We start from the raw sequence: 16,634 nt of genomic DNA on the forward strand, positions 1-16,634 counted from the left end.
TGACGGAAGCACAATCGCCTACCGACTGAAAGAGGAAATTTGCCATGGTTGCAAGGGCGGGGCTAATGTCAAGTCCACAATCCTTCCAATAGCATCAAGTCTCCTTCCACATGCCTCACACCCAACCAGTCACAAAATGGCAAACATGCTAAATAGGGCTGGGAGGGGGAATGTCCCCCAAACATCCCTCAGCAGTACAACTTTTATGCATAGCCGAGCCCCAATTCAAGTCACAATTCATACAAGACACATTCAGCATTTAATATTTTAAGTGGTAGATTTAAATATACACATGTTAATTATAATCTCTTTACATGTAATTACATTTCCCATCTGGCCAATTCAAGGGAGGTCACTTGTATGACACTGGTTAGTCAACATTCCAGAGGTTGTTTGGTTCCTCCTCTCTATTGATTGGATATCAGAATGGGCAGTGGGTAACAATAAGGATGCAACAGACACTAGGAGAGCAGGGCATAATCATTAATTAGCGTTTTATTGGTGTGGTGCGCTTGAAGGGATCAAGGAAAGGTATCTATGTGGGAAGACAGAGGAGACACGTGGCTAACTCTGTGCACATACAAGGCATACCAGCCAAACTCGCAGGAGGCCAACTCGTCACGGCTGTTTTGGTGACATTTTGTGCGCTGCATTTTTAGTGGTTAGGGGTGCACGTTAGAGTAAATTTTTTTTTAATTTGGGGAAGGGGTGAGGTGTAGAGGGGAGTTCTGGGAATGGCCAGCCTCCCCCCATAACAATGCAGCAAAATATGTGGGGAAATGGCTGCAACAAACATGCCCTCCTGCATTTTGTAGCAGGGGCCTGCAATCCTTACTACCTGGGAGGAGATAAATTAAAGCGGTCTGAGGAGCCCCTTAACCCTTTATTTAAGATGCAATGAACCCCTCCACCACCCCACTCCCATACATGAGGGTCTTATTTTCCCAGCACCCACAACTCAAAGGAACTCCCCTACTCACATAGCCGTAGAGGGGGTTTGAGTGTTTCTCAAATAGTCCCTGCATGGGATGGTAAGCTACTCACTAGAGAGAGATGATATTTCAGGAATATAGAAACATTAGAGTAGCAAGAGCCAGAATCATAGCTCAGTGGATGTACCTGGGTGAATCATTTGTAGATCACAGGTTATAATCCCTGGGAGTGGGGGGAAGGGGGGCAGGTGCAACACATTGGTATAGAGATATGTGTGTGTGCAACATTGATTCACAGGCATGAAGCCCAGCAGGGCAGATTCAGACCGTCCTTCGTATTACCCTTAGGTATTGAAGTTCTAGGTCTCCCTACATACCCCTACCACCACTGGGAGTGAGGCAGACGAACCCTCTTAATTAAGGGTCTATGGTTCTATAAATTATGGAGCATGAGATGGACAAACCTTGGGAGAGAAGTTCAGATTCTCTTTACATACCCTTGTAGGAGGGTGAAGCATATAACCCATTGATGCAGAAGCTAGATGACTATCTACATATCCTTATGGAAGGGTGGGGGGGGACAAACCACCATAGTAAGATCAAAGTGTGTGTGTGTGTGTGTGAGATTCCCAAGTGTCAGCATCTGTCTCACAATGACCATATAATGCCAGTTATGCTGTTCTTTTAAATGTTTACAATACTGTTCAAGGACTTCTTTTGTGCCCTACACAAATTGCTACTCTATTGGAAATGGAAGATCTTCATTTATATACAACAGGACTGGCTTCCACACAGCATGTTCCTTAGACAGTGCCACACCAAGGTGCTCCAATAGTGCTCCAGAAGAAGTCCCAGTGGGAGAGGACAAAGTCTTGGTTTGGGTGTCTGTGTCACTCATGGCCACTCTCTTGCGCCTGCCATTGGAGGATGAGCTTTGTATTTTAATAGGCACCAAGCTGTTGATATTTGGGCAAACAATGGCAACCAGTTCCCCAAATGGTTACTTAATGGCCCACCAATTTATCATATTTCTGTCCTTTTGTGGAAGCCATCAGATTTAAACAGGGATCTTGGGATGGGTTTAGCAAAGTCAAGGTCTTCTGAAGGTGCTGGTTCCTTTGATGCCATTTGTAGGCTCCAATAAATACCTGTGAACACCAGTCACCTGCTGGCCACACTGTTCCATACATTTATTATAGTTTCTCATTAAGGTGCACGAGCACTGCTTCAATCATTCTTCACAGACGGGACAACCTGGCCTCTGCCTGGGCCTCTAACTCATCTCACTTGCATCCTCATTGGAACATCCCTCCTGGAAGCTGCAAGGCAAAAAACATTGTCATCAACAGCATGGAATATACAAATTACCAATACACATGCAAATTGCCTAACTTTCAAAAACTTTGGTGTAGTCTTTGGGTTCATGGGGACATTCAATTGAACAATTTTGGGATGTTTGAGATCCAAACATTTTGTGACCTCTTCTTATGGAGGAGATATGGTCCTGTATAACCGATGTCATAATGGGTGGTCTAGCAGCACAAACGTTATGTTTTGGAGGAATGCCTAAAGGTGCAGACCTTGAATGAATGGGTCAGAGGCCACAATAAGCAGACACATGGGATAGGTAGCTCTAGCCCAAACCATTCTTCCTTAGGCTATTACAAGTTATCATAGCTATAAGGATTAATCCATGTCCTAGTGGTCATCTTTCTAAATTCCTGATTTTATCAGTGAAACTACAAGTCCTAGAATGCAAAGTGATGTTGACTATATAGCTGGAAAGCCAAGACTGCAAGTTGGAACGGGACAGCTCTGTCTCACCAATTAGAGCTTGGATTAAATAGAGGCCACAGGCTAAGGTTGAGATTGTTCAGGGCGGAAACAGATATTTGAATTAACTCTCCATATCCTGAAAATGTAAAAAGTGGGGTTTTGGCATAGGAAAAACACATATGTTTGCTACAGGACTCCCAGCGCCTTCCCAAGATTTACATCCTTCGAAAAATACATAAGAGCAACACTCCATCACGGGTAGGCCCAATGGTATCAGGCACTTCTTGCTACAAGATCTAGTTAACCAAATGTAATCATATACAAGGGATATAATTAGTATATTGAATTTCTCAGGAACCTGTGATTTGAATCCAGAGATAATAGAGTTACAGTGCATATCGATTTGCACTAGAGAAACATTCCGCAGATGGGTTCATTAATGCTGATTCAGTAGCTCTTAAACACTTACACCCAAAAACTAGAGGGACAAATCCATTTTTATCATGACTTTAATGGAACTAGCCCTCACAAAGAGTTCCTTAATACATAAAGGTGACCTTTACCATCACACATCAGGTACTGCAATGGGAGCTACCTTTCCCCTAGCTTGGACAACATCTATATTGCTGACAAGTACATATATATCATCCGAGAAACCCTTTGACATTACAGATCGGGTTCTGAAAAAAGATATGTCGACCACATCTTGAAGAATTAGAAGGGCAATGAGGAGGAACATCAGCCATTTATGACCTGGCAGAATCTGCTCAATCCCCATTTATAATTAATTCTCTCCTTTGATAGGTATGTGATACATGTTTTAGATTTGGAAATAATGTCAGCAATGGAGTGTTGGGTCAACAGCATGCATTCCAAACATATGGATTTCAGCTCCTTAAAGTATTTTGAGAGCGTACACCCTAAGGCATTGAAAGAAAACCTACTATGCTATACATTTTTACTGTACAGGGGTAATTGCAGCTTTAATGTAGTTCTGATGGCAAGCATCACAAATACAAAGTCAGTTTCGTGACTGAGGATACCCTAAAAACACCATAAACCAGGTAAGAAAAAGAAAACATGCTCGGAGTAATCAGAGAGAGAATGTACTACACTCTGGTAAAAATATAACATCATAAAAACTAATCTGTATAAAAACATTTTCACCAGTAACAAAAGAAATCAAGAAGAGTATTCTTAAACAGTGGCCCATTCTGAACAAAGGCAAAGTAAAATTTTAGAGATGCTTTTTCCCTTTAAATGGGCACTCAACATCTGAGATATTGTGGCACACATAATCACAGAACCCAGAATTGGACTAAATCTACAGACACTGGCTGGACCACTGAATAGGTACCGGCATGACGCGATGACGTTACCAAGGCACAACGTTGTGTGTTATAACACCACTGCAGCGTTTTAAAGTCGAGATGATTAGGAATCACATGCTCCACTGGTGACAACATGTGGCTGAAGTAAAGTAAGCCCAAAGATGGATATGGAAGTAAATGAATGGACATCATTTAACAGGATCATATAGGGATATTGATGTATACCATCTCTTGCCGGCAAGATGCGATTCATAGACCTCCAATCTGTAAAACCTCATACCCAATTAAGAAGGGGATGGCTAGAGAGTGCAGGATTAGACCAAAATAACTTCATGTCAAACCCTTTCACAGTGAGCTACCATTGTACATATATCAATGTTGGTGGTAGGATGGCAAAATAGAGTTGTAACGTAAGATTATAACAGCTTGTGTTTTTTCAATTTTAGATATTCCCACTAGTGTTATAAGGTTTAAATTGAACCAAGTAAGACTAATGCATACTCGTAGGAATAGGGAAAGTGGGTCCTTAGGTCAGTCAATGCCATTACCAGTTCACTGTATCCCACATATAACCAGGTATCACATGTTAAGCTCATTCTGCCAAGCAGGATTCACCATTTCCCTTGGAGACTGGGCCCTGTCAGCCATGTATGCAGACAGCGGCTAGAAATACAAAGTGATCCATACCAGCTTTGACCGTAATCTAATAATGAAACGATTGTTTATGATTTCTTTACCAGCCTGAATAGCTATGGACTTCCCCCTGATCACCACACAAGTCCTGCCTCTTTTGTTATTTATTATTGGGTCTGATTATACACTGTGTAGTTATGCCCATTGACCGTTAAGGCCATGAATCTTTGGCTCTTTTCATAGTGTCCATAATACTCATGCTGACTGAAAATGTCAAGCCACGAATGATGGAAGTCTTTAACCCTTCTTTCTCCCAATGCCATATTCATGACAACTCAAATGTTGGAGACACTGCTCACTTTTCAGTATTAAGGCAGTAGATTGGCAGACAACGTGTTCAAAGATGTGCGCCCAATAGATCTGAGTGCAGGGATTTGCTGATAGCACAAATCTGGCTTCATCTAAATTAGAGTGGCTCAGGGCCCCAACTTGAGGCGGCACACATCCAAGTCTTAGTAGTAAGCGTTATGAGACATCATGGGAGGGGAAGGGGGACTCATCAGGGGGTTGGGCGTGCAGATCTATCCAACAAGACTGCCAATAGCCAGAGCAGATGCAGACCTCCTGTTACCCATTGCTGTTGTCGGTGGAACTTGGTTGCTTTTCAGGATGTCTTCAGCAGACAAATGTAGTCCTTCACTCCAGCATATGATGTACATGGTTAAATACCATCAGGTATTGTGCACATGCTTTGATACATACCTTAACATGCTCTGTGCATGCGTTGGAATATACCTACATTTGTTGTATACGTCTGTGCATACGGAGCTGCATGTAGGTGCTCTGATATGGATCAACGTACTCTATGCAGATGGCCAGATACACGCCCACAGGAACTGCACACATGTTTTGATATGCCCCAGCATGTTCTGTGCAGGTGATCCAAAACTACTGCTCTGCATGCGTTTCGATAATTGCATGCATTGCGCGATTTGTTCGTGTGAGCTGTGCACATGCACATATGTTTGCTCAGGCACTGTGCATGTGCTCCGATACTCACCCGAGGGATCCCGGCTTGGGTACATTCTCTTGGATGGTCTGAACTCTTCGGGTGCAGGGAACTCATCCGCAGAATGGAACGTAAACTTTGACTCAAAGTCATCTGTGAAAAGGAGAGTACACATGTCAATGAATGTCACCCCAAATCATCAGCTGGGGGGCTAGCCTGTCAGTAAAGTGTAAAGGCTACTGAACAAGAGGACTACTCTAAAAAAGTAGGTCACATTTGGAAAATCACACATCAAACACATGCGAATTGTAATTGTTATTGTTTATTTATACAGCGCTTATACACAGGTGGAGTGCTTCAAAGCGCTTCAAGGCAGGAGGGGAACAAGGGAATAGACCAATCATTCTTAGGCCTTGGTGTTTCCGAATGAATCTAAACAGAAAATCTAGCATACTAGGCCTGACAGCATTTCTCCTAGTGTAAGTGCATGACGTGTTACAGTTTCGACTAAGCTAGGGGCCGGGGGGCAGAAGAAAAAGAAAAGAAGGGGTGCATAAAATGGGGGACAAGAAAGACGAACATTACTAGTCGTAGTACATTTAGTTCATGCATGCGTGCAGACAGAGGTGCGAGGAAAAGGGGTCTGAGGGGGAACAAACACATACAGTCCAACAAGGCCCTGGGTTAAGTGCAGAGAGGTTGCCCGACTCATGGGTACCGAAGCCATCAACAAGATCATGCTAACATAATCCATTATCTTGAACATACTGATCACCAACTGAGACACTCTATCACAAGCCATTTCCTAGAACATTCTAGCACCAACTAATGCATAGTACGTGTGATGACTATTACCTAGAAAAATCCTTCCAATGTGACCTCATATTGTCACCTACAACTTCTTACAATCCAGTGATGCATGTGAGGGTACATTACCATAATATGAGTGACGGGACGTTGTCCGTGTTTGGTTCTGATTGTTCTGGTATCTGCTGGAAAGTTCAGTGGATGGTGACCTCGCTGGCGGCAGCGGTGGTGGGTTCAAACGTCCTGAGCTAGGCACTAGAAAGAGAAGCCATTGACAGTGGGTCAGAGCTGTGGAAGTTTGACATGTAGCAATTATACAGGTTCCGTTCCACCACACACGTCTTTTGGTACAACCACTGCTAGCTGAGTTCATTTGCAGGCCCGGGAGGTGAAGTGTAGGCATCTGTTAGGCGTCTGTGCCTGTATCTGTAGACCACCACAGTCCATTCATGTCAATATTTTGAAAGGGATGTGTCCTGTTACTAGAGATGAAGCCTACAGTGCTTTTCCCCTCTAAGTGATGTACCACAGGCTAGTAGGCCAGGGCAGGGATCACTGAATTCCAGTAATAGCCACTGAATCCCAACAATGATCATGTGATCCGAGCATTGGTCTCTGGCTCCCAACATCAGCCATTGGGTTCAATCATTGATCAATCGATCAACTCCTCAATTCTAGCATCAGTTGCTGGATCCTAGAATCAAACCGTTGGATCCTGATATTGGTAGTTGTATGTATATTAGTATCCTAAATTACAGAATACTCCTATCCTCTCCACACCATATCACTTGAAAATCAGTCAAATATTGTGCAATATTTTAGGACACAATTTAGTGATTAACTATCATTTGAAATAATGTATATCATTTGAAGACAATATATATTTGATCAAATTAATATACAGAAATTGATTATTTGAAAGAATCCGACTGTAGAATATACCTGGTACTGAACGTAAGCACAAGTTGTCAATAGATAAATAATAATATAAAATTTCAAAACACATTTTGTCTTGTTAATAGTTGATATACAGGCTCAATGCATTTCGGGAAATAGGAAACCCTTCTTATTCTTGATTCCATGATTGATAACAGACACACTAGATAATCACTCTCGAAAAAAGGTTGTTTGTAATCAATTACTGAATACGAGCAAGATGTTTACGTATGATTCTTGTCAGTTTGGATTCTTCTACACACTTTTGAATGTATTAGATTATTAATACTTATCTATTATATAATATTTAACAGATGTCAAATATTGTGCCTGAAAAAGGGACTATGATCTCCATTTTTTGAATTTGTATATAATTATTTGTATATGGTTATTTGTACATGCATTTTTGCACCAATGCTTTATTTACCCTAGTGTAGGGTAGCCAGATATTTCACACCAAATACTTGGACAATTTTACAGCCAAACCTCACAGCGTGAGTGATCAGAATGGCTAAGCGTATACAATGATGGGTACATCTAGCTTTATTGTGTGCTATTTTAGGGTTATTACAACTACTACAGGAAATCTTTGTATAGTTGAATCATTTTCAAGGTGATATGGGGGTCTTGTTCTGCAGAGAACTGAGGTTCTCTAATGATGCTGAGAACACTGATAACTCCTATTCCTTCATCTCCTTGAACACCGATTTAAGAGATAGGGGTCAAAATTTAAGAGATATGTGGGATCTCAGGCCCACGAGTCAGAAGACAAGTAGAAATGGTTCCAGGCAACAGTAAATCACTGGGGAAGACATGTCACATTATCATGCCGGATCGTCCGGTTGCCTATTCAAGGATGATCACCTCCAATTGTGTTTCGGTTCAACTGTAGATCTCGAAAGTTTGGACTTTGTGCTCCTGACAGGCTCCTCTCTTAGTGAAGATCAGCACTGTGGGTTTCCAGCATCCCAGAAGAGCCCTGAAGATGCTCACGAAGAGTTCCATTCATTAGGCCAGTAGGAAGTAATGGATAAGGGTTCACGCATGGGATTATGAACCGAATACATATGCACTAATACCTGAAAGTGCAATCATAATGTAAGGTGAGACTTTACATACAAGGGGCATGTTCCGTGTCCTACATTAAGACCTAATATTATCTTGAAACTTAACAGGGGCTCTCCTGGCCTGCACCAGCCTACATGGAATTGGGACTTCCTCGGGAGAATTATTGCTCAGAGAAATGGGGTTTGCTACCAACACTACCATTACCACTGCCCCTCAACGTCCTTTCATCCTCTCTTGGAGTTACATGAATATTACTCTTAGCCTTCACATTACTGGTTTAACTACTTGATGTTTCATCTCTCCACTCTCCCCACAAGCTTCCTAAGATAGAGGGACAATATGCCCCTCTCACGTTCTTACTTTCCACCACTCTATGATAGTTACATACTGTGCCATAACCCAACCTCTTTTAGGGTTGGAGGAACTTAGATTCACCTTAGCATACAGTATAACCCATGCGCCAGGCATTATGTTAATTTTGTCATTACCTGCCTGGAAGTCTGCTGTTATTCCTCTCCTTATATTTCATCTGTGCCTGGTCTATATGCTCCCATATCTCCTCGTCAGTTATCTCATTACCTCCTAATATGGCATTCACACCCTCTAAACTGGGGATAATTGTTGCATATTATTATTATTTTTTGTTGTTGATGTTTTATTGGTCAAATACAGTTTTCAACCTTTAACATTTAGACAGAAAAGTTCCAGTTTCCAAAATATAGTAAAATTCCAATTTCCATGGTCTTCTGGCCACCTGGGCCTCTTAGACATCTTCCTGGTTCTCCAGGTCCTCACTATGCTGCTCGTTGGGCATCACCAATAGTGAGTAGATCTGTTCTATCAGTTTTAAGGCATTCAATGTCTGCACAAGTTTATCCACTGTCATTAAGCGTTCCCATCCCTCTTCCTCAGCTATAGGGTCCATTGGATCCGAGAAGTTCTCCAGATATATTCCCCTAATTTTTTTAAATCTCGGGCCGGAGAGTATCAAGTGTCTTATCGTTTCTAGAATTTCTGAGTTTGTGCAGAAACGACAACCTGCCTCTTGAATAGTGAGCTGTTTTCTGAGCTACTGCACTTCTCTTGATGGCAGTAAGTTGAGTCTACAGTGCATCAACAGATTCCTATGTTGAGATGATGGAAATCTTGAACGATATGGAGGAGGATGATTTAGTTGTTTCTTTTCCCAAATGATATTGTGGCAGTAGATATTTTGCCCCTTATGCGAGTCAGTGTCAATCCAGTCCTTCTTGCGTAGTAGCTTCTTGGCATTCTCCGGATTATCTATCAGGGTCTCTATTGAAATACTATTTTCCTGTAATAGATCTTTACCGTTTTGTCTCCATTTGCACAAGAGTTTATCAGGGTTGTTATTCCCTGGTTTTGCCAATATCTCAATTAGAATAGGAGGTGGATCCAATAGACATTTACGGTAGAGGGAGAAGGTTCTCCAAAGGACTATCAAGGCCGTAGACTGTAGCCTTAACTCATGTCTAATTGTTTCAGCTTTTAAGCAGTTCGGTAATTTTAGGATTTTCTGCCAAAAGTAGGCCTCTAGCTTCCCCATTCCGCCCAGGACAGATTTAGACAGGTCTCAGCACCATAGGTCAAAATAGGTACGACCTTTTCCTTATAGAAGGAGATGATTGGTAGCATGTGCCATATCTCCTATGCAGTGCTCGTCCCTGATTGGTTAGTTTTTCCAATCTTTCTCTAATGAAGTTGCTTTGAGCTCGTTCATTGATGTTTTTATACATTTTGACCCCTAGATATGTTATAGTTTGCACAACTTTCAGCTCCTGTTGTTCAATTCTCCAAGTGAGGGCCTTCTTTTTCTTCTTCGCCCCTATGGCAGATTGCATTACCAGGATCATCGACTTGTCGACATTGATTTTCATTCTGTTTATGTCAAGATAGTTCTTAAATTCCGCTATTCGGCACTGCAGTCCAATAGCCGTTTGGTCGAGAAAGACGATGTCGTCTTCGTAGAGGACCCAAGGGATCTCAGTTGCATATTATTTCTAGAGGGTAACGCTCTCTTGCAAAAATCTGTTCTAGGAACTGTATGATGTCATTACTCATTGTCCGTCTCACCATATCATTTTTTGCCCACTTAAAAAAGCAATCTATTGCCACAATTAAGACCTAATAACCTGGTCCCAGAATATCTATCCCAAAGCACTTCCATGGATCTTCTGGTGTCACAATGGTAAATAATTCTTCTTTCTGTATCTTCTAGCTCTTGTCTGAGTTCAGGCAAGGTTAGTATTTCCTCACCATCTGCTCTACCATGATGTCCATTTCAGGCCACCAGAACCTCTCTTGTACTTTATTTATTTTATAAAGATTATATAGTGCTTTTAGGCAAAGCGCTGAATAATAGAAAAACAGTACAATTAATGTAAAAAATAAAAGCATGATCCAAAAAAACTAACCACAATACAGCACAATGCTTCAAAAAGAATGATAATAAAGAAGAGACAGGCTATAATAGGTTAAGCGTAAGACTTTTATAAACTGGGAGAGAGTAAAAACATGATTAAATAAGTAAGGGGAGATCATTTTAAAAAGTGGCAAGAAGTTGAAAAGAGTGGAATCGAGAAGAAGCATAGCGTGGGCGTGGGACAGAGAGGAGAAAATGAGAAGCAAAGAGTAGATATCTTGTAGGGTGATAAAAAGAAATCAAGGAACATAAATAAGATGGGCCAGAGCAGGGATACTCTTAAAAACCAAACAGAGGAACCGGAACACAAACCCTTGTTTAATTGGAAACCAATGAAGATGTGCCAAGTAGAGCGAAATACTAGCTGGCCAAGGTAAACAAAACATGGTTTGTACTGACAAATGTAGAATTGACCTCAAAGTAAGAATAGCATAGTTAGGAAGCTGAACATAGAGAGAACAGCAACAGTTAGGAAGAAATAGGACGATAGTTTGAAGAAGCATTTTAAACGAAGAAGAAGTTATTAGATGCTGAATCTTTTTAACATTAAAAAGATGATACTGGCACGATTGTACAACAGGAGCGATTTGAGGTTGCTGTGAAAAAGAAGAATCACAAATAAATACAACATTACAAGTTTATGATCAACAGGGAGATGAAAAGGGGGAAAAGAAATGGTCAGCGGAGAAAGAATGGAAGAAGTAGCTGGGAAGAACAAGATTTCTGTTTTTTTAGGATTAAGAGGGAGGAACTGAAAGGACATCCATGACTCAACAGTAGAGAGACAGGAAGAAAGACTGAATAGCGTCATCAAATGATGGAAAAGAGATGGGTATTTGTCTATCATAAGCATATAAATAAACCTGGAAACCAAAGACAAGAATCAAAGAAGACAAAGGTGATGTATAGAGAGAGAATACAAGACAACCCTGAGCAACACCATAGGAAAGATAAGACTGGGATGTAGGTTCCTTCCAAGAAACTGTGAATGTGCAGTCAGAGAGTTATGAACAAAATCATTGGCGAGCAGGGTCAGGAAGTCCTAGCAATGAAAGTGCAGAGAGGAGAATAGGGTGATCTACTGTGTCAAAGGCTACACTAAGATTCAACTAAATAAGGATAATGGCGAGTGTATAGTGATGATCCTGGCGAATGGAATTTGAGACCGAAAGAAACGCAGTTTCAGTAGAGAAGCCTGAGCGGAAAGTGGATTTATACAAAGGGAGAAGATTATACAGATTAAGTTAGAGGCGGATTTCAGAATGAACAAGAGGCTCAAGAATTTTAGAAAGGTAAGGAAGAAGAGAAATTGGGCTGAAATGTGAAGGTTGATCCAGATTAAGAGAGGGTTTCTTCAGAAAAGGAATAATGGTGACAACTTTAAAAGAGGGATAGTAACCAGAGGCTACAGAAATATTAAACAGAGAAGTTAAGAAGGAAACAAAGGCAGAAAAAGAGGTGCAGAAGGAGAATCAGAGGGAGCAACAGCAGGATGACAATGAGAAATACGCACAGAAACATCTTTTTCTGAGATGAAACTAAAAGAGAAAGACGGACGATGAGAGACCGTGGCGATAGTGAACTTAGAGCAGTCCTTGTTTAAATCAGAAGGCATCCAGGGAGATAACGAGGATCTCACATTCTCAATTTTGGAAAGAAAGAAGTTGGCAAAGTTATTGGGAGTAAGCAAAGAGTCTGTAGAGGGATCAGACGAAGGAAGGACAAGAACGTTGTTTAAAGTAGAATGTAGACAATTGGCCAAAGAACTCTGGAATCGAATACGTGATTGGAAATAGTTAGCTTTGGTTTTCTTTTTCGTGCCTGTGATTCTGTGTTGGCCTTCATGGGCCTTTTGAACTTAGCCCCATCTGAGGGCCTCAGGCACTACTAGTTTGCAGCCTCGTAGCACAGGCAACTGGTCATTAACTTCCCAACAGGAAGATTCCTCAATGCCTACAAGTCACTGCTCTGGCCAAACTTCCCAAACCCATTGCATTACTCGCAAAAAGCGTGGGGTCTTGTTGAATTTCGTTTAATCATTCATCCTACAAAAACCATGCAATCTGGATGTTGGGTGAGTGAAGCCACTGCATGTGCTACCGCCTACTTCTACCATTCTCCTCCATTGGTATCCAGAGCAAGAGGTAGGCATGATATGTGTTAAGGTGGATTTCTAGACGCTGGCTCGATGGACAGATTTTAGGAGGCCACTCTAGTTATGAAGAACAGGGAACTCTGAGAGGTTAGCCAAAACCCAATCAAGGTACATGGATGAGCAGTCAAGGCTTAGTCTCAGGAGAGTGTGAGTGGGGTCAGCGGCCCTCAATGAGTCCACACAGTATAGCACCCACAATTCAATTTAGACAGTCAGTTATAAAAATGCAGTCATTTATTTTAGACCTTATAAACACACTGAATCTAACAGGTAGCATTATCACACAACACTCTATATAATACAAATATATACAATTGCCATAGGTTCAAATATTCATCAGATAACTTCAAGCAATGAAAGTTAGATGCAGTAAATGATGGGAAACAAATCACAAGAGCAATACCCCCCTTCCTTGAGAAGTGAAAACCCTAACATGAGTGGGGCCTTGTGCCCAAAGATCATAGGTTCAACACAGTGTTCAATACAGTGTTTCTCATCAGTATGTATTAACTTCAGAAAGGATGAAATGGGCTTGTGGTGGGGATTGTTTCAAACTATTTCAAAGTTCTTCCAGACCAAGGCTAATCCAGGGCCAGTATACTCTACCCAGGTTCAACGAGCAAAGGTGAGTGGAATGGAGACAGGGAATTTTTCACAATGTTATCCTATGGAGGACAGATGGGAACAGGCACACTGATGCTTACTTTCTGCCGTGACTCAGATTTTCCCAGATGTCTTTATGGATCACCTGGGGGATCACCCGGGATTCACTGGGGCTTGATCTTCCACCATTGGTTCTAGGGAGAGGTGTCCAGGAGTTTCAGGTTTGAGGAGTCTTCTGGTCAGCTTGTAATGCTGCAACCTTTGACGGTGAAGGATTGAAGAATCCAACAATGCAGGCCTCCTCAGGACACTTCAATGGATAGAGGAAGATGAGTTCCAGCGACGATCACTGTACACAGCTGACGGCAGGTGTCCTTCCATTTGAAGTCACAGCAGCTGCTCCAGGACATGTTCCCTTGAAGGTAGGAAGCTGGTGTTCGGAGAGAAGGTAACTAGTGGTACAAACTGGCGATCACAAATGTTCCGGACTTCAACTCAGAACAGCGATGGTTTTGGTGAGGTAGAGAACGAGAGAGCTGGTCAGTCCACTGGGCAGTCCAGGGACACTTCAGAAGGCTTGAAAGGGCTGGATTCTCGAGACGCTTTGAGACCAATTGGTGTTAGTAGTCCAAGGGCTAAAGCACCACTCAAGGTCTTCCGAAATCAGGCAAAGTAGCAGGGCTTCACCCGGCCGGACACAGGAAGGGATGCTGGGCCCCTTCAGGAGCAGTCTTCAGATCTTCAGCATGCTGCTCTTCTTCAAGGGATTGTTTGCTAGAATGTGGATCTGAAGAATAGCTGCAGAGGTCCTCCTCATAGCCAAGATTTGAGCTGGACGCAAATCTAAGCCCACCAATGGTAAGGATCGGAACCTTTCAATCAGCCAGTAGTTGTCTAATCAGGGACAACTACTGGTTTCACATCTCCCCCAGTATCAGACTCTCTGGCACTACGTTTGTGGACTGAGAATAGATAGTTCCAGCCCCCTTCCTGGATGGGGACGGCCACACACACACACACACACACACACACACACACACACACACGCACACGCACACACACACGCTTTCCCAGGAAAGTGCATGATCTGATAAGGGATTTCCTGACCCGAGAGGGCAGGAAGAAGGCCTAACTACAATATGGCAAAAGAACAAGCTAAATATCATGACACTGCCATTTTAGGACACTAGCCATGTGCAGCAGCCATACGCGGTAAAAGCGAATGAGCACACCAAAAGAAATTCAAAAAGGGTAAAAATGTAACTGTTGCCACCAGCATGTCTTTGGGCACATATAAAAGTAACCAAAAAACATCTGTGTATAGATCTAGGGTGATACAAAAGTATCCCCCTTGTAATGCATTGTAAGATGTTGTGCGCAATGTTCGAATTACAAGAATTCAAAAGGAACACACTGTTTCCCAGTACAGGTAGTCTGAACGACTGATCAGTTTCCCCATAATATGTGAGCAAAAGGCAGGGGAAGTGTAGCTGAAGGTTTTACTTCCCTTCAAAAAGTCTAAGACAGTGTTAAAAATAGAGCACACAGATTTGGGTGCTATAGGAAACTGTGGAGGGACAGTTGCAAAAAGATAAACTTTCCTAACAATAAGATATGTTCTACCCTGTTGTGCACCCCTGGTACATACTCTAAATTGAAATCATACTCTTGCAAACGTAGACTCAGTTGCGCAACTCTTGGTGTCGCTCCCGACATGCCCCTCACTACGATTCCCTTCAGTAGGGGCGTGTGACTTGGGACAATAGTAAAGGTTTACCCCCAAATTAATTTCCTAAAATACTCTACACCCCACACACACGCTAGCAGTTCCCTCTCTATAATGAAAGGCCTGGATTCAGACGTAGTAATTGATCCTGATGCATAGCACACAAACTGCCCTCCAGACTTGCATTCACTGGGATGCCGGCAGGCTTCTCCACATCATATCCCCTAAGCTCTTTGCTCCACAAATTCCATCCTTAATTGCATTAGCTGCTTCTTCACAGTTACCACACCATGTAAAAACAGTGTCTTTCTTCAGTAAATTGCTGATAGTATAGCTTACTTCTGTGAAGTTCTTTATGAGCTTGCTGTAGAACTCAGTCATCCCAAGGAATGCCTGTACTTCATCCTTGTTTACAGGACTATGGGCATTCTTGATGTTTATAACCCTCCCTTCTAATCGTGTGACCAAACTATTCTACTTCCTGTGCTCTGAACTTGCATTTGCTGGCTCAATTCTTTAAAATGTTGGTTTTGAACTTGCTGAACACTGCATGCAGTCTGGCACTGTGCTCTCATGCCTTCCTAAATATCAGGATGTCATTTTGGTAGACCATCATTCCTCGGAGACCTTACACGGCATGACTCATTACACACTGGAAAACTGCAGCTGCAGATGCTAAGCCTAACAGCATGCTTTGATAATGATAAAGTCCAAATTGTGTGAGGAATGATGTGAGAGACCTACTCTGGTCAGTGAGTGAGATCTGGTGGTAAGTGTGAGATAAGCCCAAGGTGGTGACTATATCGGCACCGTGGACAGAATTGAGCATTTCTGCAATAACAGGCATTGGTTACTTATCTACTACTATATACTTATTTGAGTGCCTCAATTCTACGCATACCCTTATCTTGCCGTTCTTCTTTTGTGCAACTACTATGGGGAGGTCACCCACTCCACCGACTCAATAGGTTCAATGATTTCTTGCTTAACCAGCTGCTCTAGTTCCTTTTCTGCCTTTGCACTCATCTCAAGGGGAATACTTCTTACTTTGTAACTGACTAGTTTGGCTCCAGTCTTCAACGCGATTTTATGAGCATATCCTCTCTAACAGCCTATTTATTCACTAAACACCTCTGGGAATAGTTACTCTTCTGTGAGCCGGTCCATGACGTACAGCACTGGTCAACCTCGGGCCCAAACATAACCCAACGCTGC

General features: G+C 42.2%; 1 protein-coding gene across 2 annotated transcripts in view; it reads right to left on the bottom strand.

Annotated features, from left to right (window-relative positions):
• Window positions 1-240: 240 nt before the first annotated feature.
• WIPF3 (WAS/WASL interacting protein family member 3) overlaps window positions 241-16,634 on the bottom strand; it is a 353,481-nt gene continuing 337,087 nt past the window's right edge. For both annotated transcript variants that reach the window (XM_069648925.1, XM_069648926.1), the window contains 3 exons: window positions 6,618-6,743; window positions 5,733-5,834; window positions 241-2,251 (listed from right to left, as the gene is read on the bottom strand). In XM_069648925.1, coding sequence (XP_069505026.1) covers window positions 2,211-2,251; window positions 5,733-5,834; window positions 6,618-6,743 — 269 coding nt within the window. In that variant the 3' untranslated portion in view covers window positions 241-2,210. The remainder of the gene's footprint in view (window positions 2,252-5,732; window positions 5,835-6,617; window positions 6,744-16,634) is intronic.

Source organism: Ambystoma mexicanum, chromosome 2q, assembly GCF_040938575.1.
Source record: "Ambystoma mexicanum isolate Mex_15411 chromosome 2q, UKY_AmexF1_1, whole genome shotgun sequence".
Taxonomy (NCBI): domain Eukaryota; kingdom Metazoa; phylum Chordata; class Amphibia; order Caudata; family Ambystomatidae; genus Ambystoma; species Ambystoma mexicanum.